General features: G+C 40.2%; 2 protein-coding genes across 2 annotated transcripts; one reads left to right on the top strand and one right to left on the bottom strand.

Moving 5' to 3' along the window:
- Window positions 1-949: 949 nt before the first annotated feature.
- Window positions 950-11,875, top strand: adra1d (adrenoceptor alpha 1D). The gene is made up of 2 exons (XM_071533894.1): window positions 950-1,907; window positions 10,417-11,875. The coding sequence occupies exons 1-2, from the start codon at window positions 950-952 to the stop codon at window positions 10,962-10,964; spliced, it is 1,506 nt and encodes a 501-aa protein (XP_071389995.1). The 3' UTR covers window positions 10,965-11,875.
- A 6,687-nt stretch (window positions 11,876-18,562) lies between these two features.
- LOC139656349 (5-hydroxytryptamine receptor 4) lies at window positions 18,563-19,639 on the bottom strand. Its single transcript, XM_071533899.1, has one exon. It carries the CDS (start codon window positions 19,637-19,639, stop codon window positions 18,563-18,565), a length of 1,077 nt encoding a protein of 358 aa, XP_071390000.1.
- Window positions 19,640-26,467: the final 6,828 nt, after the last annotated feature.

Below are 26,467 nucleotides of genomic sequence, written 5' to 3'. Positions count from 1 at the left end.
CATCAAGGGACTGATACCAGTCAGGTCTAGCAAAACCATACATAATAACACCTAAACGTCTAATACAGATGCACACACACACATGGCATTTGATACCTAAATACAACCAGGACAGATGAAGAAATTAGTCTTAGTATATACACTACCAAAAAGTTTGGACACACCACATTTTTCTTTATTTTTACTATTTTCCACATCTAGTAAAGTCAAAACGATGAAATAACACAGATGGAATTATGCAGTGATCAAAAAAGACTTAAACAAATCAAAACTATCTTATATTTTTGATTCTTTAAAGTAGCCACCCTTTTGACTGGTAGTGTAGTCTACAATCATACACCACTGTTGCCGTCACAGGCCAATACATAAAGCTTCAATTAGTGTGTCATTTGGTGCACCTCGTGCCGCCAGAGGCAAAGTGATGCTCTCTTGTGGAGACTGTGCGCGCAGCAGGCAGTGCGTGACGCGCCGGGGTGGAGCCGAGTTCAGACACGCTGTGGCAGCTCTGACTCTGTGGTCAGACATGGAGTTGTGACCAAGGATGCCACCAATGCAAAACCATCGGCTTTACGAGTTGCATGGCAATAGAGACAAATTTACCTGATATTTTCATTCAGTTGAAGAATATTTTTACTGCCTCGAGAATCAAAAAAACAACTGTTATTGGTTTTGTTTTGGTGAGTTGAATATTTCAGATTTTTTACAAACATCAGCTTTCTAGTCGTGCATACATTTTCACCTATCTTTGTACGAGGTTTTTTTTTTTTTATTTGTGGGCTATTTATTTTTTCAATATCCTGGCCACCACTGGACCTGTTGCAAAAATGTGAGGGCGCCCGCTTTGACTCATTGGAATGAGAGGCCAGTGGGACTGAACACAGCAGGCTATGCCCAGCACATTGTTTTCTTCTGGAAACGAACTTTAAAGTCCTCTTTATGGAGTTTCAAAATGACATATTCTAACTTGATGAACGAAAGCAACGATGGGATCTATTTTGCTGAAGCTTACAATTTATCTCTTCTGGACCAAATCTTTCCAAACGACAGCAACACCAGCTGCACGAACTTCACACTGGACTCGCAGGTGGTCGGGGTTGGGATCTTCCTCTCCGTGTTTATTTTGGTGGCAATCGTGGGGAACATCTTGGTTATCCTGTCTGTGGTGTGCAACAAACACTTGCAGACTGTCACCAACTTCTTCATCGTCAACTTGGCCATGGCAGATTTGCTGCTGAGCATCATCGTGCTGCCCTTCTCTGCCTCTTTGGAGGTCCTGGGATGCTGGGTGTTCGGACGGGTTTTCTGTAACATCTGGGCAGCGGTGGATGTGCTGTGCTGCACCGCGTCCATCCTCAGCCTCTGCATCATCTCCATAGACCGGTACATAGGCGTGAAATACTGCCTTGAATACCCCAGCATCATGACAGAGAGGAAGGCAGGAGTCATTTTAATCATAGTATGGGTATCGTCCACTGTCATCTCCGTCGGCCCGCTGCTGGGATGGAAGGAACCGCCGCCGCCGGACGAGAGCATCTGCAGCATCACGGAGGAGCCGGGCTACGCGCTCTTCTCCTCGCTCTTCTCCTTCTACCTCCCGCTCATGGTCATTCTGATCATGTATTTCAGGGTCTACGTGGTGGCCCGCAGGACTACTAAGAGCCTGGAAGCGGGCGTCAAACGGGAGAGGAACAAGTCGATGGAAGTGGTGCTCAGGATACACTGTCGCAGCGTGCTGGAGGACGCGCGTCCCGCCAGCGCCAAGAGCAGCAAGAACCACCCGTTCCGAAGTTCGCTGTCGGTGCGCCTGATGAAGTTCTCCAGGGAGAAAAAGGCTGCTAAAACCCTGGCGATAGTCGTTGGGATGTTCATCGTGTGTTGGCTGCCTTTTTTCTTCTTTCTGCCTCTAGGTATGTCCTGTTACTTTTATGTTATATTTCTGCACTCTTCAGCCCATAAAATGCGCTCCAGTGCGTCTGGTGGACTGTTCAGGTCCTTGTGTCTGTTTCACCTGGAGACTCCTCTAGACATTATTACTTAGAAATAATTCACTATCCTCACATCAAATAACATTAATCTAATATGTGTTTGAAATCGCTTAACATGTTAAATCTTGATTACTTTCCATTTAATTTATCCGTCTCAACGTCTCAGAAGGCCATAATCTATAGACTATAATTTGTTAGTGACATTTTATCAATACATGTGTTTCTATTTTATTTCTATTTCATATTAATCGTATGGAATGATTCGAGTGTTTTCTGGCAAATGGATTCAAATTTAACGTGAATAATTAATTAGCGTGCATTTGCGTCACTGTGACTTGATGAAACTCACAGTGACTCAACTGGCCTATGCAGCTCTTTCTGGAGAATTGTTTTAGCGGCTATAGGCCAAACAGACTCGTGTGGATTTGGACCCATGTTCATGCCAAAGCTGTTACCTATTTCATACTGGCTATCCAATCAATAATACACTGCAGCCTAAGAGAACCTACACTGGCAAATCAACAGCCACTGCAAAAAGAGCTACAGTAAAATTTAGAACATAGAAATAAGGCAATGCAATAAAGGATGTCATTCCAAAACACTGTCTATTTTGGAAAAAAAATACTGACATTATTCAGTAAGTAGTTTACTTAAAAAACAAAAGATGTTGTTATCCTCAAAAACAACTGTTTTATTAGAACAGGTCTTTAAGATGACTTGTAACTGTAATGTAAGCATTAATGTGCTTTACTTTAATGCCAGAAAGCATTTTGTAAGAGTAGGCTCATTTTTTTCAAATGATTGACAGCCCTAATAGATCCATTGTTATTCTTCAGTAATGAATACTCTAATAGTAAGTGTTCACATCCCTTTACAGCCATCACATCAGTTCCCTAATGTCCCAATCCAAGTAAGAGCTCCAGTTGGCTACTTGTTGCAACACAAAAGTGGTTCTGATTTGAAGTCTTACATCATGATATACAATCATGATAAATGGGCGCTACATGTGTTTGTTTTGGGTGAGTCGTTACATTTTTAGTAGCGAGGGGCTATTGCTAAATGAAACAGTACATCATTTGTGTACTGCATGCACTGCTGCCTCAAAAATAAAAAATGATTTGGATTTAAGAAGACAAATGCAGCTGTTTATGCTGAGCAAAATGTCTGGACACAGTGTGATGAATATGTGAGATCGGACACAGAGAAGGAGAGTCTCTCTAATCGGACTGCAAAGGACCTTCTATGGAGATGGCCCCTGTGAGTCATTATGGCTTTACATAAATCAAACTGAATAATACATAAATGCACACAAAGATGTGCTTACAGAAACTAATGGCATACACACACATACACACAAATGGGGGGCTCATGAATTTTTATTTTACATTTAATTCATGTAATGGATTGTAAAAGTCATTAGGAACAAATGGCCAATATTTTATCAGGAATAGCACTCCCAGCACTCTCATTCTTGCTGCATCTCTAAATTTTAAGAACAGAATATTAGAACAAAACTTCCGGGGAGATAAAGCGCACATCAAATAAAATGAGTGATTGTAATCACTCCATTCAAATAAGTATGAGTGGGAAAAGGGCAAGTTTATTCTTACTTAATAGTATCTGAGAGTCATAATTTTATATAATGAGGCTGCGTAATTAAATAAATAAATAAATAAATGGAAAATCATTTGACACCACATTTAGAATTGCCACGGAACAGAGAGCAGCTGAGAGTGGTTTTCAATTTGAGTGTTGTTTGCATAATGAGGGTCAAGGACAATCCAATAACAGTGGGGATGCACATTCACAGTTCAAGTTCTATTTGCCTATTGATTCATTCAAAACAATTTGGCTTTTGGGATTTATATTGATCGCAGAGTTATACATAGACCAAATCCTCTCCCCAACTTTTCCCGAATAATCTCTGCCCATAACAGCATGGCCGCATAGTTTGACACACATGCCTACAGCATAACTCTCATGAAATGGTGCCAAGTTCCTCCTCCCTGCTTGTTATTGTGGATGCATGAAGGAAGCCTGGTTGATAACACTGCCTGGTAGGACAGCAGCACACCCAGAAAGAGGCCAGGAAGCCAGCAGTCCCTGTAGAGGACTCTGACCATTGTTTGACCAACCCAGCCCCCTACCCTTCCCTGCAGTCCTCTGGCCTGATTACCGCAGTAATTAAGTGACATTAAAGAGTTGGTCGTTTCCTTGTTCCCTCTCACTCAAATCACAACAACGTGCCCAAAAAACAGGAGGAAGAAAGGAAAGGGTGAGGCAGAGATGGCTCCAGTCCATACACACACACTGTACGCCACGCTCACTTTAAAAGACCAATGCAGTAAATGTTCTTTTGCCTTGATTCATTCGTGAATCACAAAGAAAAAACAAAACTTTACACACAGGATTTGATGTTACAATCCCTTGTTCCACAATCCAAGGTGAGCATTCATACAGAATCCCAATTTGTATGTCAAAAGAATGATGTACTAACCCACAAATGGTGACTATGGAGGACAACAGGCTGTATGCAGCCATAAATCTGCAGGACCATCAGACAGGCTGCACCATTCACCGGCCACCTAATCTAAATGTTACAGGGTTGAGAGTGTGAAGTGCCAGTCTTTGCCTCCCCGGGGTCCTAAGCAATCTTCTAAGAGGGGCCCACTACCTGACTCACGTAAACCATTTCCCACACAATCGCATTGCAACACTGATGTATACTGCCACTGCTGTCCCAGTGCAGCCTTCCCTCCTTTGAAAAACAAATCAATACACCAACAAGCAAAGACGTGGTAAGACAACATTCTTAAGATTTATGAATAATTCAAATTCTACACACGTTATTAATCCAATATTTCAGACAACATCACAAGAATACGTGTGCACTTGGAATACAGGCCTTGGAGGCGATCTGAAACCTTTGCAGAGTGTTAGATTGATTATAACAAACAGTATCTGATGATAACGTTTTAACACATGATATATCTTATGACAACTTTGGAATTACATCAGACCCGCTTCCCCCTGGGGAACTTCATTCAGGACACCAATTCTACAAGGTTCCTCAACTTTGAGTGTGGCACAACGCCGCATGACAAATTTGTTTTTGTGCTTTTTCCCATGACACTGCGAACATCACCATCCCAGTGGCGGTATTCAAACGAGAGGGGAAAGAAGAGCTCTGCCAAAGGAAATAATTAGCTTAGGAAAATAGGCCTGATGTTATCTTTTGGAGTTTCTCTCAAATTCTCGGTAGATGGTAGGGGCCTTAAGGAGCCAGACCATTTCAAAGATCATTATCATAATTTTTTTTTATCATTACTTGTCAGATGGATCTGAGCTAGTGCTCTCAGAGGTTATAGTTGTAGCAAGTTATGCATTAAGCTAAGGTACCTTCTATATGAATCCATTAGAAAACCCCCACAGTTGAAGTGGCTGATTTGAAACAAATACTTAATGGACGCATGGATGCATTGGGATCGTTAAAGCCATTTTCTTGGAATTCAAACCCTTATCTGATTCTGATTGGAAGCCATTGTGTTTTATGAAACCTAAGGGTGGCCTTGTGGTTCAGGAGACTATCTGTCAACCAGATCACCCAGGTGTAAGCTCCATGTTGAAGTGCCCATCACTGAATCCCTGCCAGCTCCAGGCATGCTGCTCTGTAGCTGACCTGGCACTCTGACCTCCCTGAAGGAAGTAAACAAAAAGATAAAGTCCCCACAGGGATCAATAAAGTATCAGATTACTGTTATTACGGAATCATTCCCAAGGGGGTTTTCTATTCAACTGCTAAATGACCTTTTGACTAGTGTGCAGCAGTCACAGGTCATCATTCCTAGGCTTGCTTGTCCATAGCTATATATGTGTGGCCAGTCGGATGGGTTGATGTTGATACGGTGTGGACAGATACCACTAATGAGTCATCTTTTGCTGAGAGGCAGACATGTCTTGTTAGCACCTCTTATCCCAATCAAGTCTCTCCTCTGTGATGCTCTCAAGCTCATCAGCGTAGTGTGATTCATCTGAAACTCCATTGAGAGTGCCGTAACACCGCAGGCCAATATTAGTGCATCAGACTCGCAAATACTACTCTGTTGCCAGCGACCAACAGAGAAAAAAAGAAAATAGCCTTTCAGATTTGCGTTTTGTATGCAGTCTTTCATTAAGTCCGTCTCAGCGTGATGCATATAGCTACCACGACTCCACAGAGCAGGAGAGCCTGGATAAATCACCAAGCGCAATCATACACAGAATATAGGAATAACTTTTCAGCTGGGAATGGCTCAACAATGTCCTAATTGGCTTGTGTTGCTGTCTTCGTTGCTGACGTGAATACAGTCATTTGAAATGTGGACATTCCTTTGTGGCAGGGAATAAACAGGTTCCCATTTAAAACCTCTTTCTATACCTGTGAATGTTTTAAAGGTATACTGAAATGGTAAGGGAAACTCTTCAGCAATACAAGAAGTGTGTTTCCAGAGTATTACAAGAATACACTTGTAGCAAGAGCATTGAAACAAGACACTTGCTCTGATGAAGATGTGACCTGAAATGTTATGTGTTCTTCAACTCATCCTTTTTTTTTATTTGCATTTGTGTGCAGAATACTCTTTCTCTCTTGAAGAAATGCCCATTATCTTTTATAGTTATTTTCAAGCTGAAACATACTTCTAGTTCAAGTGACTCGAATATGAAGCTGCAGTTTTAATTGTGATTTAAATTACTTCAAGCTTAAAATACTTCTTCATGCGGTGTTTCCATTATTTTGTCGACTCCCTATGTATATGAACTAGCAGTATGTATCAAGATGTATATGTGTGTACTAATATGTGCATACTAAATACTAAATAGTTATATAGGAATTGATAATACTATATGGTAATACTACATATGAAGTTTGTCAATATTCACATTCATATACTTATACAATGTTCAAATTTGTAAAGTTAATAATACATATAATGCTACTACTACTTCATTATTAGTAGTAACAGTAGTAGTAGGAGGCTATTTGTATTATAATTACAATAACGTCTGACAATATTATAGCCTTTGGCCAGACTACAGGGCAACTGCACTATCACAATACTTTGTAGCCTTAAGTTGAGGTTGCGGTTTAAACAGCAAAGCATCAAATATTGACCTTCACTTGGAACATTAGACGTCAAAGAAATAAGCTCCCTAAGCTCTGCAACTGTGATTGGCAAGAAGTCTGTATGCTCGCACAAAAGAGCTGTCACAATTTTTTGTCTAAGAGACTGAGTAAATCCCTAGACTACCTGACTGGCTTTCTTGTACAAACCTCTACATATTCAAAGCCTTAATCTATTGCTTTAACACATTGGACTGCGTCTTTGAACCTAGATCAACTGCTATATAACTTTGAAAATCATATCTTCAGAAAAAACTTAAAATGGCAAACATCTGAGACTGTAATCTAAAAAAAGAAGATAAGAACAAAGAAGTAAAAATATTGCCTGTTGTCATGGTATTACGGTCGTGTGTCAGAGCAGTGAATCACTTGATATCTGCTTTAAATGACAAATCAGTTCCCACATGCCAGAGTCAGTCACATTAAGGGGATTTCAGTAAAAAGAATCAATGGAGAACATCAATTCCTCTGATGACTTGACTCATCTTAATACTTTACGGTGAGTCAGAGCTTATTCATAGATACAGAAATGAAAGCAAAGTAAGAGCCAGGTAGAGGATGCTACTTAGAAAATAAATACTACAGAAAAACTAAAAGGGAAGGATTGGGATTTTTAGAAGTCTGCTCCATTAATCACAAATTCAAGGCCTGTCTTGGGGTATTCAGACATTTTCATAGCAGAGTTTTTGTTTCTGAGTACTTGGCACAAGCCTCCTGTTAGCACTTGTTAGCAAGTCAAAGCAGTATGAAACTTTACCACAGCTATAGCAAGATTAAATAACAGAATGCCCGTTGTAGTAATAGAACGGCCTGAAAGGACTTTTGGGCCTGATTCAGACATTGACTTATAAGCACTGTACAGCTTAAGGCATAACACGGTGCTGAGTCCAACTGTGGAGAGACAACAGCAAATTTAAAGCAATAGGAAAAGGCAACATTCCATGAACTACCAAATAGTATGTCATGCCGACACGGCTATAACAAGTTTCAATCCAATGAGCAATTCAGCTGGAGCTTGGCTTGTTGGTGAGCTGAATAGAAAGCAGTTGTCACTCAGAGATTCATCTTTTGATATAAACTTTACATTGTATAGTTAAAATAATCATTATGCAATTTTTATATGCAAGAATGCACAATAGCCTATCACTTCAGATTTTGTTAAATGCACTTTATTATGTTGTTATGCAATTAATGATCCAAGGGAAAGTTTCCGATTCAGTCTTCATGCTCCATCATCCTAAACAAAACTGAAATAAAGGTTCCCAATATTTAAAGGTGGTCCATGGCAGGATTTCCCATCATACCAATAGGAAGGACGAAGAAGCCAAGGTTTTGGATAAACCTGTGCACAAGCAAAGGTGCGTCCCAAATCCTCAGTGCACACATCAAATTTTGTCCAAGTCTGAATAGGAAGAGCTCAACATCCAGATCTCAATCCATGTAAGAATGTACACAGTCTGAATCAGGCCCTTTGTGATTTTGAGAGGTTCATTTCTAACAAAAACAAAGACTGGTGTGTGAACACTTTTTGCCTGAAGGGGGTCTTGATGAATTGCATCTTGATCAAATTTTTGTTGTGATGAATAGGATTGGCTTTTAAAAATCCTGAACCTTCCCTTTAAAACTAGAACAGCATGTATGTGATAATGTATATGTGCTAACTGTGCACAACAGTATAGTTTCCATGTTGCAGGGGAAGAGAGATTTACAATCCTAAACTCGTTAATGGTTTGGAGTTTATTTTATGGCACCCTCATGTGTAGTTGTTAATAATGAGAACAAGAAATCAGTGCATTGTTTAAAGCCGTGGTCTCACCAAGGTAAAACAAAAATGTGGACGGTCTTTTCCCTCATCTAATGAGTCCGGGCTTCCTGTGGGGCCAGAAACAACACTAGTAATGGTGTCATCAGGCACTCGATGGGGATCTTCTGTAAAGGCCATTTTCCTTTCACTAGTTGCTAAGCATCCTGCCTACAGGGACTGGTAGCATATAATCACATAGCAATTTCAGATCCAAAAGAACTTGCTTTCATCTGAGAGATGTGATTACACCCAATTACCTTGCCACTGACCAGGAGAAGACCGCTGTGACAACCATGTGAAGGCTAACTGTGAGGCTGAGGAGTACCTGAAGATTTTTTAACATAATGAATAAAGTACTGCTGCTTTGAGAGAGTTTGTGCCGGCCCCTTCCAATTTAAAGTTCTGGGTGCACCTCACAGAACCAGGAGTCCTTTCTCTTTCTTCCTCTCAGAAAGTGTCTTGCAACAGAGAAAATTAAAGTGCACTTTGTGTAGTTAGCAGCCTGGTTAATGTGATCCATCAGTTTACATACATAAGTATACATCAGTGGGTGTTGACTAGTGTGCTGTGCTTCAGCTGTGCCTTCAGAGGTTGTTCGAATGTAAAGAAAATGGTTAAAATACTTGACACTTATAAGAAAATACTTGACAATTATTGGAAAATGGCTCAAGATTACACATATTTTCCTTAAGCAAATAATAATTATCATTTCACCATAATAATTTTATCATTTCTCATAAAAATTGTTAGAGCCTGTCTTCGCACCAGGGGCTCCTGGTTGAAGCATATAAATCCTGGTCCATTAATTGAAGTCCGTGGAATTTGAAGCCTTCCCTCTCTTTGTTTATTTATTATAGTGTTTTATTTATAACAATATAATTGCTACTGAACAATTGATCTCTGCCATAATGGTGTGAATTTCCTGCTGTTATTTGAAGGGCAGAGGGTTGACAACTGTGTATATAGCATAATACAGCAGTGTGTACACTGCATTGTTGTACTGTATGAGTCAAAGTGACAGTGGAGACTTTAAAGACCAGCCATTCTTCTTAACATTCCTGTCCTATATTGTTCCTGAATGAGATATTCACATTGAAAAATGTGACATCTACTAATGACTGATAGCAAATTGTTAAGTATAGTTATTGAAGTATAATTAACAAATGATAAGATTACTTTAAAGGGATAGTAGGCAACTTGAGTCCATGGTTGACAAAATTACAGATTGGATCCTCTATAGTTTAGAGATATTGAATGATAAATGTCAGATAATAATGTTTGTCAATATAGATACATGTAGTGTTTTGGAACAGAACTCCTCATACCAACATTTTGGTTAACCAGGGATTTGTCGAAGAAGTAAACTCGGGGAAACTATATCAGCGTTAGGATTCTGAATGGAATATAATTGTATTTTGTGTTAAAGTTTGCTCACATATCTTACTGATGGCTCCATCTCCCTCCAGGTTCCTTCTTCCCAACACTGAAGCCATCCGAAAGTGTGTTCAAGGTAGTCTTTTGGCTGGGCTACTTCAACAGCTGCATCAACCCCATGATTTACCCCTGCTCCAGCAAGGAGTTCCAGCGAGCTTTCACCCGGCTGCTCAGGTGCCAGTGCCACCAACGACGGAGGGTCCTGCGTCGCTTCTATGACCAGAGGTGGCGGACAGCCGTCAAGGGAATGACAAGGGACCACCGGGGGGACTACAGGCCCAGCTTTGCTGTTCACGAACCCTGTGGCAGCTCTTTGTTATACAAGGGGAAAGGGCGCTCACTGAGCTTCAAGGGATGGAGCCTGTTTCCACCGCTGCAAAAGTCCTCCTTCCAGCTCAAAGAGAAGGTGAACAATCTGTCGAATAAAATCAAGGGAGGGACGGGGAAAGGCGCCGCACCTGCCGTGGGCCGGACTGATATCGATACAGTTTCTATGGGGATTTACAATGACTGTGAGCAGAGCCGGTATCAGTTCTATGATCTGACAGAGTGTTATGGCCTGAAAGAGACAGACATTTAGAGGGCCACCAGAGAATACTTGCATTGGATGTCTTTTCATGGGGGCCATATTGGATCAACATGCAAACAAGACTGTGATGGGGCATCATTTTGTGTTCAGAAAATATCTGAGAATCACACAGCAGTTTTGATCAAAGCTATGGTCTGGAAATGAGGGCTTTGATCCAAGCACAAATTTGTCTAAAATATTATCTCAATCCCTCATGACCACTGTGGTTATCTAGACGAAACTTGTTTTGACTGTTTAGGGCCATTTTTTGGAAGTGGACCTAAAAGTGCTTCTGTTTTAAAGCTGTCATTTGGAAGCACTGTGCATAGGATGGTCCTTGGCCCACAGTTGACAGGTATACACAGTACACACACCTTTGGCAAGATAATTCCCATCAGTCTGTGCCATTGTTATGTTTCACTGCTTTCTTTTAGCATTATATCAGTCAACCTCTGCCAGCTAACCCATTAGCCAAATTAATTATCTGATCATCAGTAAATGGCAAATGCTTTGTTTGATAATCAGTTGATTTTGAACAAAAATCATATAACTGTAACACATAAAAATGTTTGTTTTGAAGCTGTACCACAGGGACGTTATAGTGGGTCAAAAATGCAGTTGGCATTGCCACTAGTATGTCTGAATTTTGATGAATTTTCACTCATCTGCCATTTATTTGTTGTGTTTGGACAAGGCATTGTAGAAATAGTGGGCCAGCTAAAAAAATATATGATATAGTAAAGTATTTATTATAACAAGGTGAAAAGGTGAATTTACCCTTTATAGGCTCACTTGCGAGGAAGAAACCCATTAATCTACTTGGCCTACCTGCCTGTAATTTACATTGCTGACTGAGTGCTAATACTAAATGAACATGCTTTCTTTGTTTGTATTTGCTGATGTTATGATGTTTATTAATGTCTGATGTAAAGCAAAATAAAAAGGAAAGAAAACAGAACTGGAGCCAGTGATCATGTTTATCAGCAAGAATAAGACTAGATCCCTTTATATTGATTCATCAGTAAAATAAAATCTACACCAACCAGTAGGATCTACCTGCCATATCCAGCAGATGTCACTGTTGATTTTGGCTGAATTACTAAAGCATACCCTTTTGGGTAGTGAGTATAGGTGGTGTTTTTGAAAAGAAAAGCAAGTGTCAGTGCTAATGCTGTCTGTATGAGGCAAGCAATATGCACCGGGCAGCCAAAATATCTACAGTGCTGACTATAACAAAATAAACCTATGAATGGACTTTAAGTACTGAGATTTGGGAAATTCAAAGGAAAAGACTTTTGCACACACACTGGTAACAGCAGAACTGTGGAGAGTGAGATTGGAGGCAATTTAGAGAGAGAGAGGGGGGGGGGGGGGGGGGGGGGGGGGGTTACCTGCGGGCTCCTGCAGAGTTAACATCCCTTTATTGACCAAATAAAGTGTACTGTGTACTGTCATGGCCAGTTTCCTCTCAAACACATAAGGTAAGCAGTAAGATGAGAGTGGACCAAAAACAGACACACCAAAATAGAGTCAAAGAAAAAACAAAGAAGAAGAAACAAAGAGAAATATACACCAGTGAGCTGTCAGTCACCTCCCATCACCTCTCTACCTAACGTAAAATGCAACTGGACATAATTATAAAAGCAAAAATGTCAGCTGACTGACTTTCTCCTAGCTCAAGAAAAGATTTGAGTAGGAAACACATGGTGGAATCAGGCTAATAACAGGACATAACTAAGGTGTGTTAGAGTCTTGTTAGAGCTAGGATCAAAGTAGATTTTGCCTACTGTAAAGCAATGAAATAAACCTGACAGAAAAAAAATCACCCATGGAAAGAAACAGAGAAGCAAATAAATGAGTGGAACGCTATCTCTCTGAATGGACAAAGTAATTGCTAAGATTGGGATACAGGACAGATACAGCTATTACACCATGTACAATTTTCGATTGCAAATCCATGGTGGTATGAAGAGTAGCCCCAGGGTCTCTCTCTCTCTCTCTCTCTCTCTCTCTCTCTCTTTCATGTTGTCTTTGTTCAGGTCTTTAACAAATGCCCTGTGAAACACATTCCTATAGAGCAGAGTCCACTCTCATGCATTTTTGCCTTCCCCTTCCCTCAAAATAAAAGAAAAAAGAAAGCAGTGGTCCATCTGCAGCAGGGATGTCCAGTGTAAACCTCCATTTAGGGAAAGCATCCCTGGAGTCAGGCTGCAGCAAAGCCCTGATGTCCTCCTGTGTCAAGACCCCGTTGTACAGCTCCAACAGCTGCACAGTGAATCTCATTGACCTCTGCCACAAGTGTTTCCATTTCCTGCCAGTTGCAGCAGCCCTCGCTGTGCGGTGATGTGTTCTCTCTCCTGCAAGTCTCTGACAAGCCTGGAAGTGTTGGTGCGAGGTCCGGCCACACACTATGGATCAGAGGCTAAGAGTGAGTTCAGGGAGGCTGATGGTGCCGGTCTGCAGAACCCTGTCGAATGGTGGCAGGTTATTAGTGGACATTTTGCAGCCAATTCTGATCTAACCTTTAAACTTCCACTTGGTTCAGAATAAGCCCTGGTACTGCCCTCCAATTTTCCTCCTCTGTGCCATAGAGAACCACTGTACTAAATGGATATGGAAGGCAGCCGCATTACTAACCAGATGTACGAATGCCTGCCCAGCCTCACCCTTAATCACAGTGTGTGGGTCATACACACTCCAAAAACAATTAACTAATTTACTGCCTGGACCTTAGCTATAGTTATAATGGTGGGCCAACCGATGCCCCCATAAGACAGGCAGGGTACCAACACCTGCCACCCTTTCAAACGCTGCAGGACCATCTCTAATACTCTAATGCCTCTCCATATCTTTTGCATATACTCATCTCATCATCACTCAAACTCATCTCTTACGTAAACACCCAGAACCTCCCAAGTCCAACCCCAATCCCATCTGAAGAGCTTGTAGCCCAGTTAACCTCAGTTGAAGAAATAAGAAATAACTCCAGATTTCAGTTTAACAACATTTCAAGTTTGTCCCCATCACCTTGGGTATTTACTATGAAAATGAAGCCATTAGAGATAAATGGAGAGAGAGAGAGATGAAAGTTTGTAGGCACCCAGGGAAATGCCAAGTTGAAGAAAAGATATTTTGATAGCTGTCACATTATAGCCATGTGTGGCCGGTTCAGGTGCTCAACTGCTGAAAAGATTGAAAGAACATTGTAATTGCACTAAAGCTATCATATAACTTGTTATGCAAAATAAGTAATTGGTTCACATTGGTTATTGTAGTTTAATGTTTTTCTGTTTTCAATAATTCAGTTTAGTTTTTTTGTGACTTATATTGAATTTCCTTGAAGTTTGGATGTTCAATGTATAGTTCAGAGATAAGATACATTTACCGCAAGCTGTTTGAAAGACAACAGGGGGTTGTTCCAAATATAAGGAAATGTATCTCAAGTCCAGATTTTTTTGATCTTCGCTCTGTGTATGGAACTGCCTGCAGCGATCAGACAGCAAGATAAAATAAAGGGGCTAAGTATAGGCCAGGAATGTCATAAACTAGCACTATATGCGGACGATGTCATTCTATACCTTACCTCTCCTGAAATCTCACTTTCAGAACTAATGAAAACAATAAAAGAATATAGTGATCATTCAGGATATAAAATTAATGAAAGTAAATGTGAGTCTTTATGTATAGGTAAACAACTGACAGATGATTCTAAAGGAAACCTCAGATTTAAGTGGAACCAAAGTACAATAAAATACTTAGGAATAAGAATTCATAATGATTTAAAGAAAATCTATGAGGTTAATTATCAGAATCTAGAGAAAAAAAATAAACAAAATCTGACCAGGTGGAAAACAATACCTGACTCTATTTTTAGTAGAGTAGATACAATCAAAATGATGGTCCTCCCACAATTCCTCTTCCTCTTTCAGGCCCTACCGATTTCAATTCCTCCACAAAGTTTTAAAAAATGGAATGGAATGATAACTAATTTTATCTGGAATAATAAAAGGAAAACAGGTCAACCTTAAAACATTAATAACATCTAAAGAACATGGTGGATTAGCACTCCCAGACTTACAGAATTATTTTCATGCCACACAAATAAGTATCATAATGAAATGGACTAATGACAGTACAAAAGCCAAGTGGTTTATGATAGAAAAAGAGCTAGCACCACTTTCAATAAAGACATTACCCTTTATAGATAAGAAAGATATTGCACAATTGAAAGGGAAAAACAGATGGACTAATAACACTTTACATTATCCATTAAACCAGACTGTTGGAGAAGCTGTGGCGAAAAGAATGCAAATCACTCACATGTGTTCTTTTTCTGTCCATTACTAAAAACGTTCTGGAAACTAATTATAACCTCTATCATGAAAATTTTCCAAATTAAAAAGGCACTTGAACCAAAATGTATTATTTTAGGTATATCACCATCTGAACTCACATTAGAAATAGACAGATACCTATACAGGATACTTACAATTGAAGCTATGAAGCAGATAACGAGGAACTGGTTAAAACCTACTCCACCTTCATTTAACAACTGGAAGTCAAATGTAAACAGCATTTTAGGAATAACTTATAGAATCAGAAATCAAGAATTGGAATACTGGAAACGGTGGAATAAATGGATTAAATAGGTGGATCACAATTAAAAAATATTGAAGGATTCAGCCATGAAGAGTTTGAAGGGTTAACTTTTTCTTTTTTTATGTGTATAGGTATGTACAGATGTGCATGTATATATGTGTATGGATGCATGTATATGCATACTGTATATGTATATATGTATGTGCACCATCATACTAGCCTATTTATCTTTTCTCATTCTTCTCCTCCTTTTTATTTTACTTTATTATTATTATTATTATTATTATTATTTTTATTATTATTTGTTTTCACTATAAAATATATAAATATTGTAAGATGAACAATATCATATGTAATCAAATGTAAATTTATGTAAATTATAAAAAAAAGTATAAAAAGTATTTTTTAAAAAGTCATGATTTTATGGACTTTATGTCCATGTTGCCATTGCCTGCGGTTTGTTGCCTCTCTTCCTATCTCTTCCTGTCTGGCTAAGAAAGCTTTGTCAGCCTCTTTGTACGGACTTAAACGTGACATTTTCCCTTTGATTCGCATGCCACATACCCCACTATCAGCAACAACTAAGTATACTCAAAAGTATTCCCAAACAAGACTTGCACACCACTCCAAACTTGCATGCTAGCCATTGTTGGTTAATGTCCTTCTTGCCAGTGAGCCAAGGACAACAGGGCTCACTGTGGGAAGGGGGGCGTTCATCGGCATCTGGCAACAGAGAAAGAGAATAATTTGCCGTGACAGAAATTACTTGGGACTGGATCAAAATATAAACTTAAAATATTCATTCCATTTTATTTGTTTAACTTCATTTTGTTTTTATTCTTGTTCCAGCTTAGAAAAATATTTTTTGACCCGTAGTTGTCATTTTAGTTTTAGTTTCAGTTTATTATAATTACCTTGTGTAGCATCAACTATTTTTTACCCTGCTAGTAAGTCCGTCTAGGGGCTCTGAGAGCTTGCTGACAGCCTGAGGGATTATGAAATTAACCAACCACGGAAAATAACAACATTCTGATACAATATGATGCTTAGTTTGGGTTTCAGTATGTTTTGAATGTAATATGTTGGAGTTGGTGCAGGTACAAATGATTCAAGGGGCCCCACCCTGTTGGGGGATGTTACAACCTGGCTCAAGGAAGTAACAATGAGGGGAGACATACGCCAAAGTAAAAGTTAAAATAATGATTTATTAACTAAAACTAAGGGGTAAACAAACTACATCAAACCAAAAGAACAAAATATGGATAGGAAGGACAGTGGAGACTTGCTTCTGCGTCTTTCTAGTGATTTATTCAGCACCAACAAAAATCAACCAGAACATAAATTCTGCAACAAAGAAAATCACTGTTGCCCTTTTGGGGCTGAGTTCACAGTCTTTCACAGGGATCCATCTGACATCAGATTTGCACAACATGGTGATCAGTGCTGGTTAGAGAAAATAGACGATGAAATGTACTGATAGCAAAAGTTCTTGCTTCCAATTCTGCCTAATGAGAAGATGGAAGACGTTAGTTTGATGCTCAAAATCTACTTGGGTGAAATGAAAAAGACATGGCACTTACCCCAAACTGCTCAGTGGCTTGAAGTGCAAGACATCTTCACCTGAATGAAGTGAATGTAATTGATTTCATTGCATCCTTTGCAGGAAATTCCTTTTGTGTCACGATGCAGTATTAGCATGCCAGTGTCACAAGTGAAAGATACAGAAATTGGATGTGTTTGTGTGCTTATTTTTCTATGATCATTATTTCTCCTGTGATTTGCATGTGAACTCTAAATCTCATCTAGTGTAAACACAAAACAGCTGACAAGGCAATGATTAAAGACATATTTTGTCTGTATTTGTTTTGCACTGGTATTCATGTATGTGTTACACAAATAAAGAAACACATTTTCATACTCCACTTGAGATTTACTTCTTGGCTTTTCAAACTCAATTAAACAGTATTCAATGTGTTTTCATTTCCTTAAATTACATAATTTGTTAATATTGTCTTTAAAATAGCAAGTCAAATGTTTTTCAAGTGGAAATGTGACATGGTAAAATTAGAAATTCAATTCTCTCTCTCTCTAGCTCTCTCTCTCTCTCTCTCTCTGAGTCACAATATCCTGAGGTCCAATCTTACTTTTTATTATTCTTAGTTAGTGTGGCTGGACTGGGTGGTGCCACTCCCGAACCCAGTCTGTCCTGCCTAGACAGCAATCTTTTCATAAGCACCGTTTAATCAAAACACAACAGCATTTCATATTTCTATTTTTGCCTAGCGATTTCCTCCTGCAAGCATGTTCAGAGAAGTAATCTTGCCTTATGATTACATTCTGGCCACTGCTTTATTACAACAATCACAATTAATAATGAGGTACAGGCTTGGTGGAGAAAAACGTGAAACATTAATGATGTTGATATTGGGGTTGAGTATTGATAGCTCACATGGTGCTCTCATCACAAAGGATTCCATGCAAAAATAATAATGCTAGTTGTGCAAGTCATTATTACACCAGAAATAATCAAATAAGAAGGTGGTCAAATTAGCATCTAAATACAGAGAAAAATATACTTTATTATACTTTAATTTATAATTTTATGGATATGGGTTGTGTGTTGAGTGTTTTGAATTCAGAAATTTGAATTCTGCTCCTGTATAAATTCAGCCTTTCTTCTGAGCACTCAAAAGGTCATAGAAAAACAGAACAACCATTCCATTTATTTAGACGCTAATGTATTACAGTATGATGTGTGTTTGTACAGTATCATTTGTGGCTTCACAGAACAACAATGTGTTTATTTTGTTTACCTAATTTTACATTTTTAAAGTTTTACAGCTTTTACTTAATGGTCAGTATTCTTAAATGACAACCAATATGATTCTTTATACAAGTACAATGTTGTCAAATGGCTTTATTACGAGGATACATGTATTATTCACTGCTCTTTCTATGTCTACAGGAAACGTACAGATATCTGATAGAAATCTGTAGAAGTAGAAGTAATTCTATTGTTGATCTGCACGTTCATTCCCCTCTTTCCTAGTGTGTGACAGATCCATCCCAGGAGAAGATCCGGGCAGACATATCCTACAGGCCATGATCATGAGGAATGCTCTACGGAAGGAACGGTTGAAGAACCCATACAGGAAGGGATTGAGAGATGAGTTGATATATCCTAGCCATAAGAACACGTCCCACACTACAACTGCGGTGCTGTAGTCAATGAACGGGTCCACAATGTTGACCGTAAAGAAGGGCAACCAGAATATCAGGAAAACTCCCATGATGATGCCCAAGGTTTTCGCCGCCTTTCTCTCCCTCCTCATCGCATTGCGGTGTCTTTGCTTCTTGCTGGAGTCCTTGCTCACCCCGGCGCTCATCTGGCTTTCCATGGCGCTGATCTGCCTGGCCTGCCGCTTGGCTGCCTTGTAGATCTTCCAGTAGGCCACCAGCATGATAGCCATGGGCAAGTAAAAGGCCACCAGGGAAGCCATGACAGCGTAAATGCGGTTGACCAGGAACACGCACACATCGTCGGGCAGCGGGACGTCCACGCCGGCCATGTGGAGGCCGAGCATGATGGGGCCGAAGGAGATGAGCATGGGGACGGCCCAGCACACGACGATGAGGAGTGTCACCCGACTCCGGGACATCTTTAAGGAGTAGACTAGCGGGTTGCAGACGGCGTAGTAGCGGTCGAAGGCAATGCAGCTGAGATGGAATATGGAGGCGGTGCAGAGCATGACATCTAGGCTGGAGTGAAGCTGACAGAAGAGGGCCCCAAAGTACCAGCAGCCCTCCACCGTCCGAATCATGCTGTAGGGCATCACTACCAGGCCCACGAGGCAGTCAGCCACCGCCAGCGACATGACGAAGGAGTTGGTGGGCGACTGCAATTGCTTGAAGTAGGCGATGGACAGGACCACCAGGAAGTTGCCCACCACCGTGCAGAGAATGCCTACAGTGAGGAAGGCGTACAGGAACATGCGGGAGGCCGGGTTCCTCAGCGTAGTGCAGGACTGAAGTTCCATCTGGAGAGAGGTGTTAGCATCCCCATGCAAGTCCAAGCTGCTGTTATCCATGGTCTGATCAAAATCTGTCAAAACACACAGATACACAGTTTTAATGCATGTTTTGGCCTGACTTTGCAGTAAGCGAGGAATTTCAAAGCAGTTTGCTTATAATCCTGTAAGGTAGAATAACAGGCAAAAAGGTACACAAACCACCCAGACCTCTTTGTTTGTTTCAGACCCAATTCTTGCTCCATGGAAATCCCTCATTAGTTAATTTCTAAACTGTGTGCTTTAGTTTGACATATGAATCACTGTTTAGAGACCGCCCATAGAGACCACAGGCCTAACAACACCTAGTGCTGCTGCTGCTGTCTTATCTAGGCTGCCATCTCTCCGCTTGGTGTGCTGAGCAAAACCAGATGCACTTTTCATCTACACAGTCCTCACTAGTTTGTGGAGAATGACACATGATTACTTTTTGATTGTGTAGTCTGAACCAAGGCAAAAAAACAACTGAAGTGTCAAATAATGCCTGGGGCGCTGGAGCTTGGAGGCAGCCGTTTTGGAAAACTGTCAAGTAAAACAGGACAAGAGTTTCTAAGACCGCTCTCTGGGTTCCATCTCCCTGTGGACCTTAAGGGAATTCTCCCCCTGAGACGACTGTCATCAGGTCTGTTGGAGTGGAACTTGTCACCAACGTAACACAGTGTGACAAACACACACTGTCTTACAAAGATATCTAAGAATCTGAGCCTTGCGCGTTGCATTTTATTACCTTATAGGTTTCTTTAATGTTGTTTGGTGAGGAATTTAGGGATTTATTGAATTTCGCCTGTGTGTTTTTTGTCTACTGAGAACAATTAAAAACGAAATGTTCGTCCTTTGAAGTCATGCGGCATTGCACACATGATAACACACAGCGGAACGCATAAAAATGACTCCAATGAACAGAATCAATATGACTTTTCCGGTGCCAGTGGTGCGAAACCTGGAGGAGAGGAAGCCTAGAGGAACGGTTCTAGCTGACTTAAAATGGGTTTTTAATGAACACCAAAGGGACTGTGCAGTTGCGATGGAAGTGAGTGAAAACGTCACCGTGCGTCTGCCATGGAGACCAGGTTTTGAACCGTAGGAGCTTATCATCATGATTGTCAATGTCAATGTTGTCAAGAGAAGACTGATTTAACTGATTTATAACCGTAAAACCTATCATTAAAAAATCTTCTGATTAATGCTTTTGTCATCATGATCATCAAGGCTTTAGACATTTTAATAATTTCGATTATCAGTGGAAGCAGTTTTCTAGTTTCACGGTAGGAGGAAGACTGGGACAATTTTTCCTTGGTCTCATGTCAGTTGACCTAATTCTATCAGTTAGATCACACCTTTTAGTATTAACACTGACACTGCATCTGCAAGTCAGGACACACTGTGATACCTACTTGCACTGGCTCAGCTATGAGATGAAATCTAAACAGAATTAGCTGTTAATAACTGAGGGTATTCATCATGACAACAGCAGATAAAATTAGACTATCACACTCTCCACGTTTACAGTGTAGAGAAGTTTGATTTCAGTTCGTAAAGTCAAAATATTGGACTTCTCTGAAAGGTAGAGAAAAAATACCAGAAAATGGTGTGAGTATGGTCTATTTTGAATTCAACAACCATAAATGGATTCTCTCCAGACAAATAAAATCTCAGCTAAGGACTATCTGTTAGCTTGCTCTTGCCAGGACACGATGGCCCTGGCAGGCGGCGTAGGACAAAGAGTCAAAGATCATGACCCAATCAGAAATGCAGCAGCATCATTAGAGAAATATGTGTGTTTACCGTGAGCGTGTTCCAACACCACAAACAGGCCAACGTCCGCCCCCAGGCTCCCATCCTGACCTCCCTTATTTTTTTTGCAACCAAATGTTTATTGAAATGAAAACACACAATTTACAACCAAAAGTACGACTTGTTTGAGTTTAACAACAATAACAGAGGTACATACTTGAAAAATAATAAATAATTAGAAGAAAATAAAATAAAATAATCAATTTATAACAAATGCAATGATATTATAATCTACATACATAAAATCCACAAGGAACCAAGTGCAAAAGGTAAACAATAAGTAATAATACAACACAAGACAAGAGAAGAGAGCAGCACCCCCCCACCCACGCCCCAGGCACATTCACACCCACATACACTCACACTAGGGATGTTCGCTGTTGGTTACCAGCACTCAATCAATGCGATCAGAAAAATTATATATCCCTAACACATATTCACACACCCACACATACACACACACACACACACACACACACACACACAGGGAAACGTAGAGGTTCTATAAAATTACTTTGAAAGGCACCAGGTAAGGGAAGGATTCACCCTAAAAGATCTTTTAGTAAGTCAGCTGCAGCGCGCCAATTGTCTAAACTAGTTTCACTAGCCCCATTAATTCTGGCAGTTGACATCTCTAGATAAATAACATCCAAAAATGTAAGGACCCAGTGTCTGGTGGTGAGGGAATGAGGAGGTTTCCATCGCAACGCAATCATCTTTTTAGCAGCTGTCAGGCCAGCTAGTACAATGCGCCTTTTAAGCTTGGTGATATTAAGCTTGGACAAATTATTTAACAGCAAGGTGGGTATAGTCACTGGGACGGTCACTGATATTAAGTCAGACAGCTTGGCTGCCACTTTAGTCCAGAACCGTGAAACTGGTGGACAGTCCCACATCATGTGAAGGAAAGTACCAGGGGCCTTTATAGTGCATAAACTACACAAGGGATCATTAATCATCCTCACACAGTGGAGTTTACGCGGGGTTAGATATGTTCTATGTACATAGTTAAAATGAACTGATGGTCAGGATTGCGGGAGGCCTCTCTAATGTTTGCCCAAACAAGCTCCCAGTCAAAATCTGGGTCCAGACCTGGGCAGTCACGCCTCCATAGTCTGTCTAGTGGTAGGCTATCATAGGAAGCCTCCAGAAAAAATGTATACAGTGTGGACACTATACCCCTGGTTTTCCCCTGTGTAACAAATAATTTATAAAGTGGGTGAATGGGCAAAGGTTGTTGCCCTGGGACACCATAAGCCCGGAGAGCTGATCTGAGCTGCAAATAAAAGAAAAATGTGGAAACCGGCAGATTGAAAGCATCACTGATATCTTGAAAGGAGCGCAAACCCATATCGTTATAAATGTCCTTCAAGTAGTGAATGTTATTGTTATTCCAATGAGAGGCTGAGATAGGTCTCCCTCCAATTAATAGATCCTTGTTGTTAAATATCGGAGAAAGTGTGTGCCACTTACAGGAGATCTTACATTGAGATTCAGCTGTGCGCCAGGTCTGAATAAGATGAGAAACAATTGGGCCGAAGTGTAGCTGACATTGCTTATTGGATATGTTGGCAAAAAGAACATCCTGCAAGTTCCACGGTTGTACACTATTTTCTTCTAGATTACACCAGGAAACCGAGGCATGAGGGTCACGCCATACAAGTAGCGATCAAAGCACAAATGACCAATAATAGAACTTAAAGTTAGGCACTGCAAGACCACCGTCTCCCCTCCCTCTCTGTATAGTGGGCGCTTTCTGGAAATTGCAGCGCTTTAGCTGGGTCATTCAGGGGTAACAGGGCAGGTTTGGACCAATTACTCTTAAAGCCAGAAAGACAGCCAAATTCCTCACAAATGGATAGCAGACTAGGCATAGACTCTATTGGGTTTTCCATGAAAACCAGGACCTCATCGGCATATATTGCCAAGTGGTGGTGAGTGTCGCGAACTGAAATAGGTTGTATAGTAGTGGATTGACAAATCATTTGGGCTAGAGGCTCAAGGGAAAGTGCAAAAAGTGCTGGGCTCAGGAGACAACCTTGCCGGGAAGATCTAGTGACAGGGAACAGCGCAGAGGATAGTTGCCCAGTGAGCACCAGGGCTGAGGGGTTAGAGTACAGGACCTTGATCATATGTATAAAGCTCTCACCAAAACCCATTTTGACCTCCCTTATTGAACACTCCAGCGTAGTGTGTCTCAGTAACAGCAGACCGCTGTGTCTGTATGCCTTTCTGTTTGTTTGCCTGCCTGCTTGCTTTTCTGTCTGTCAAACTGTTCCTGCAGATGTGCAGTCACACACCTGCCATCAGAACACTGTTGCTTTATTTCAGCTTGGAATGATCTCTGTTTTTCCTCTATCTATGCTTACATACCAGTGGATGTGCATTAAAACTCTGACTGTCTCTCACTTTGTCATTGTGTTTTTAGTGCCGTCATGGCTTCCCTGGTGTAACCTTTCAAAACTCTTCATGGTCAATTGCTTGCTTTCATTTGCTGGTGATCCGAGGCACATAACACTCAACAGACCATCGCACTATGCTCATTAAAATCCATTAGCGTCGACTATCAGAGCAGCAGCAAAAAGTTCCAAAGTCTCTACCCTCTGAGAGAGTGCAAAGCAAATTTTGTAAATCTCCTGAGTTTCTCCTTATCTAATCACTGCTACTTCTGACAACAGTAATTTCATGTACATCCCTCTAATCTTTGTGTTAATATGAGAAGGATCACGTCTGCAGGAACCATATGAGAGCCTGTTATTTTGTACAAACCCCATTTTCTGCCATTATCCAAAATAATCAGCTCATTAGACTCAATCTGGTGCTTCATACTGCCAATACACAGAAATTACAACTTTAAGGCAAATCATGAAGCAATATATTTATCAATATGAAACAATTACTGGTCTTCTGCTTTGCAATTTTCATAGTGTGAGAGCTTTTTATCCGTGCCCTCTTGTCAAGTTTATAAACTTTAATTCAGTGCATATAAAAATTAATTCATGTTCATCATAGCTGATGCCAGGTAATAATAATATGTGTTTTATAGCATAATGGTGTTCACAAGCCCCACTTATTAGTCTTGCAGTAGATTAAAAGCATGTGATTATATATATTTTTTTGCAGCAATATTGGTAGTAGGCTATAATTATGAACTTGCACACTGACTGCAAAATGTACTGCAAAATATCAAATGATAAGGTTCCAAAATGTTGTTTCATTTATAACATATGGTAAGTGCAAGTTCTTGTATTTTCACTCTTACCACCCTGAAACAGCCACATTTAATGCATCATCAAAATATTCAGCAGAATCCTTACTGCTACATCTCCATCTGTTTCTATCATGAGCAGTTAAAAATTATGTATTTCAAATGTGGTTTTATTTTAACTATGATTTCCAGGTTTCCTTCTGATTATTAAAAAAAATGCAGTTCACATCACAGGCTACAGGAGAAAATGCCACTCACCTGTAAAGAAGAGAGATGATCCTCTGTCCTCATGTCTGTATCATACTGCAGGTCTATGATCCTTCACATTCGCTTGATTTTACATAGTGATGAGATGGATGGGAGAGGTGTAAAGTGGGCAGTAATGAACGAATGCAACAATAATCACAGTAACAAGAAGCGGTCCCCTGCCATCCAACTCAATAAATAGCAAGTTGTGTTTGTGTGTGGGTGTATGTGCATGTGTGTCAACATGAGTGTGTGCATAGGATCCAATGAATTGTAGAACTAATGCAAACGATCATCTTAGCTGACTTTAGACTTGCAATATTCTCCCATCAGTGCTTGATGATATTAGGGTTCATATAGAATAGTCTCATTGAAAGAATCAGGTACTGCCACTCCCATTCCCAAAACAATGCAGTTTTATCTTGTATCCATATCCTTTATTCCAAATTCTCACTTTGAAGTGAACAGTGGTGTATTACATGAACTTAAAAGCACAGTGAAGTTTTGGCTGTGCTTTGACACGTATGAAATATGGAAGCAGACATATTTCAGTGAAAAGAAGGGAGCATACTGAATTAAGCCGCAACTGCAAGGCTGCACCTTTTACTACCACTCAGGTTAAACCACTAGAGGAGACAGTGACTTAAGTGCACTTCTGGTTCTATCCCAGATCATCTCACTGAAATAAATTACACTCATAAAAGTAATAATTTCACTCAACACAATTGAGACAACAAATTATATCCGGACATTTGCAGTGTAACAGTTTATATTTAGAGTATTCATGACGATAAAGTAACATATTTATTTAAAAAGCTGATCTGATTTTAATGTTGTAATTGGTGCAACTGACACTTCCTACAGTGTATATACCCTTAACAGCTCTGATCATTCCCTTTCATGTGACTCAGTGTGCATTAGAGCACAGCCAAATGCTGCCTAGCCTGAATACCTTGGGCCTCAGCCAGAGACAGACGTATCTCAAGTGTGGCGGATGCGTTCTAATTAAACATGGGGGGATTTTTAATGAAGGACGCAATAAAAGGAACATTGGCCCTATGACTAGTGTTTTTCCAGACCAGTCATTCATATGTGTAATGCAAGTGTGCTCGACAGACAGGGTAGACCGGCTGCACATCTGCTCTTTTGTACCAGGAAGAGGAGTGAGCAGAGGTTGATTCCCGGTCTTTGTTGCATTTACTAAGGGGCAAATAGAGCGACCTCTCTAACATGATTACACATATCATTATCAGCAGTACGCTACTGACGAATGCGATTAGAACTTGGTATGAACTTTTGATTGAAATAAAATAATTATACTACACTCTGACTAACTGGATTATGTATTTTATATTACAAAATCTCATTAAAGTTTATTTAATGTATTTTGGATTTTCACAAGTTTGGACAATCTATGACAAATTAGAGGCTTTTTCAGACAAGATGAGCGGCTTCCCCGTAAATTACCACAACATGACTCGACTAGACATGGCTCTTGAGAATGGCGGCACAGGCTTACGCAGTAAATTAGAATATTTCCTGACCGTGCTCACCAAAAACAACCAAACATGATTGATCACTGTGCTCACAGAGGCATTGCT

The sequence above is a fragment of the Centroberyx affinis genome, unplaced genomic scaffold (genome assembly GCF_046629955.1).
Source record: "Centroberyx affinis isolate AG114_WGS23_722 - 3 ecotype Tasmania unplaced genomic scaffold, CSIRO-AGI_Caff_v1 ptg002453l_1, whole genome shotgun sequence".
Taxonomy (NCBI): Eukaryota; Metazoa; Chordata; class Actinopteri; order Beryciformes; family Berycidae; genus Centroberyx; species Centroberyx affinis.
Note: the sequence above shows the minus strand (reverse complement) of the source record. Positions and strands in the feature narration are given on the sequence as shown.

What these genes read in the sequence shown, in the direction of transcription:
- LOC139656349 (XM_071533899.1), bottom strand. Translation starts at nt 19,639, where the DNA reads ATGGATAACAGCAGCTTGGACTTGCATGGGGATGCTAACACCTCTCTC.
- adra1d (XM_071533894.1), top strand. Translation starts at nt 950, where the DNA reads ATGACATATTCTAACTTGATGAACGAAAGCAACGATGGGATCTATTTT. An exon ending in TTTCTTCTTTCTGCCTCTAG is followed by an intron (nt 1,908 to 10,416) that starts GTATGTCCTGTT and finishes ATCTCCCTCCAG; the next exon opens with GTTCCTTCTTCCCAACACTG.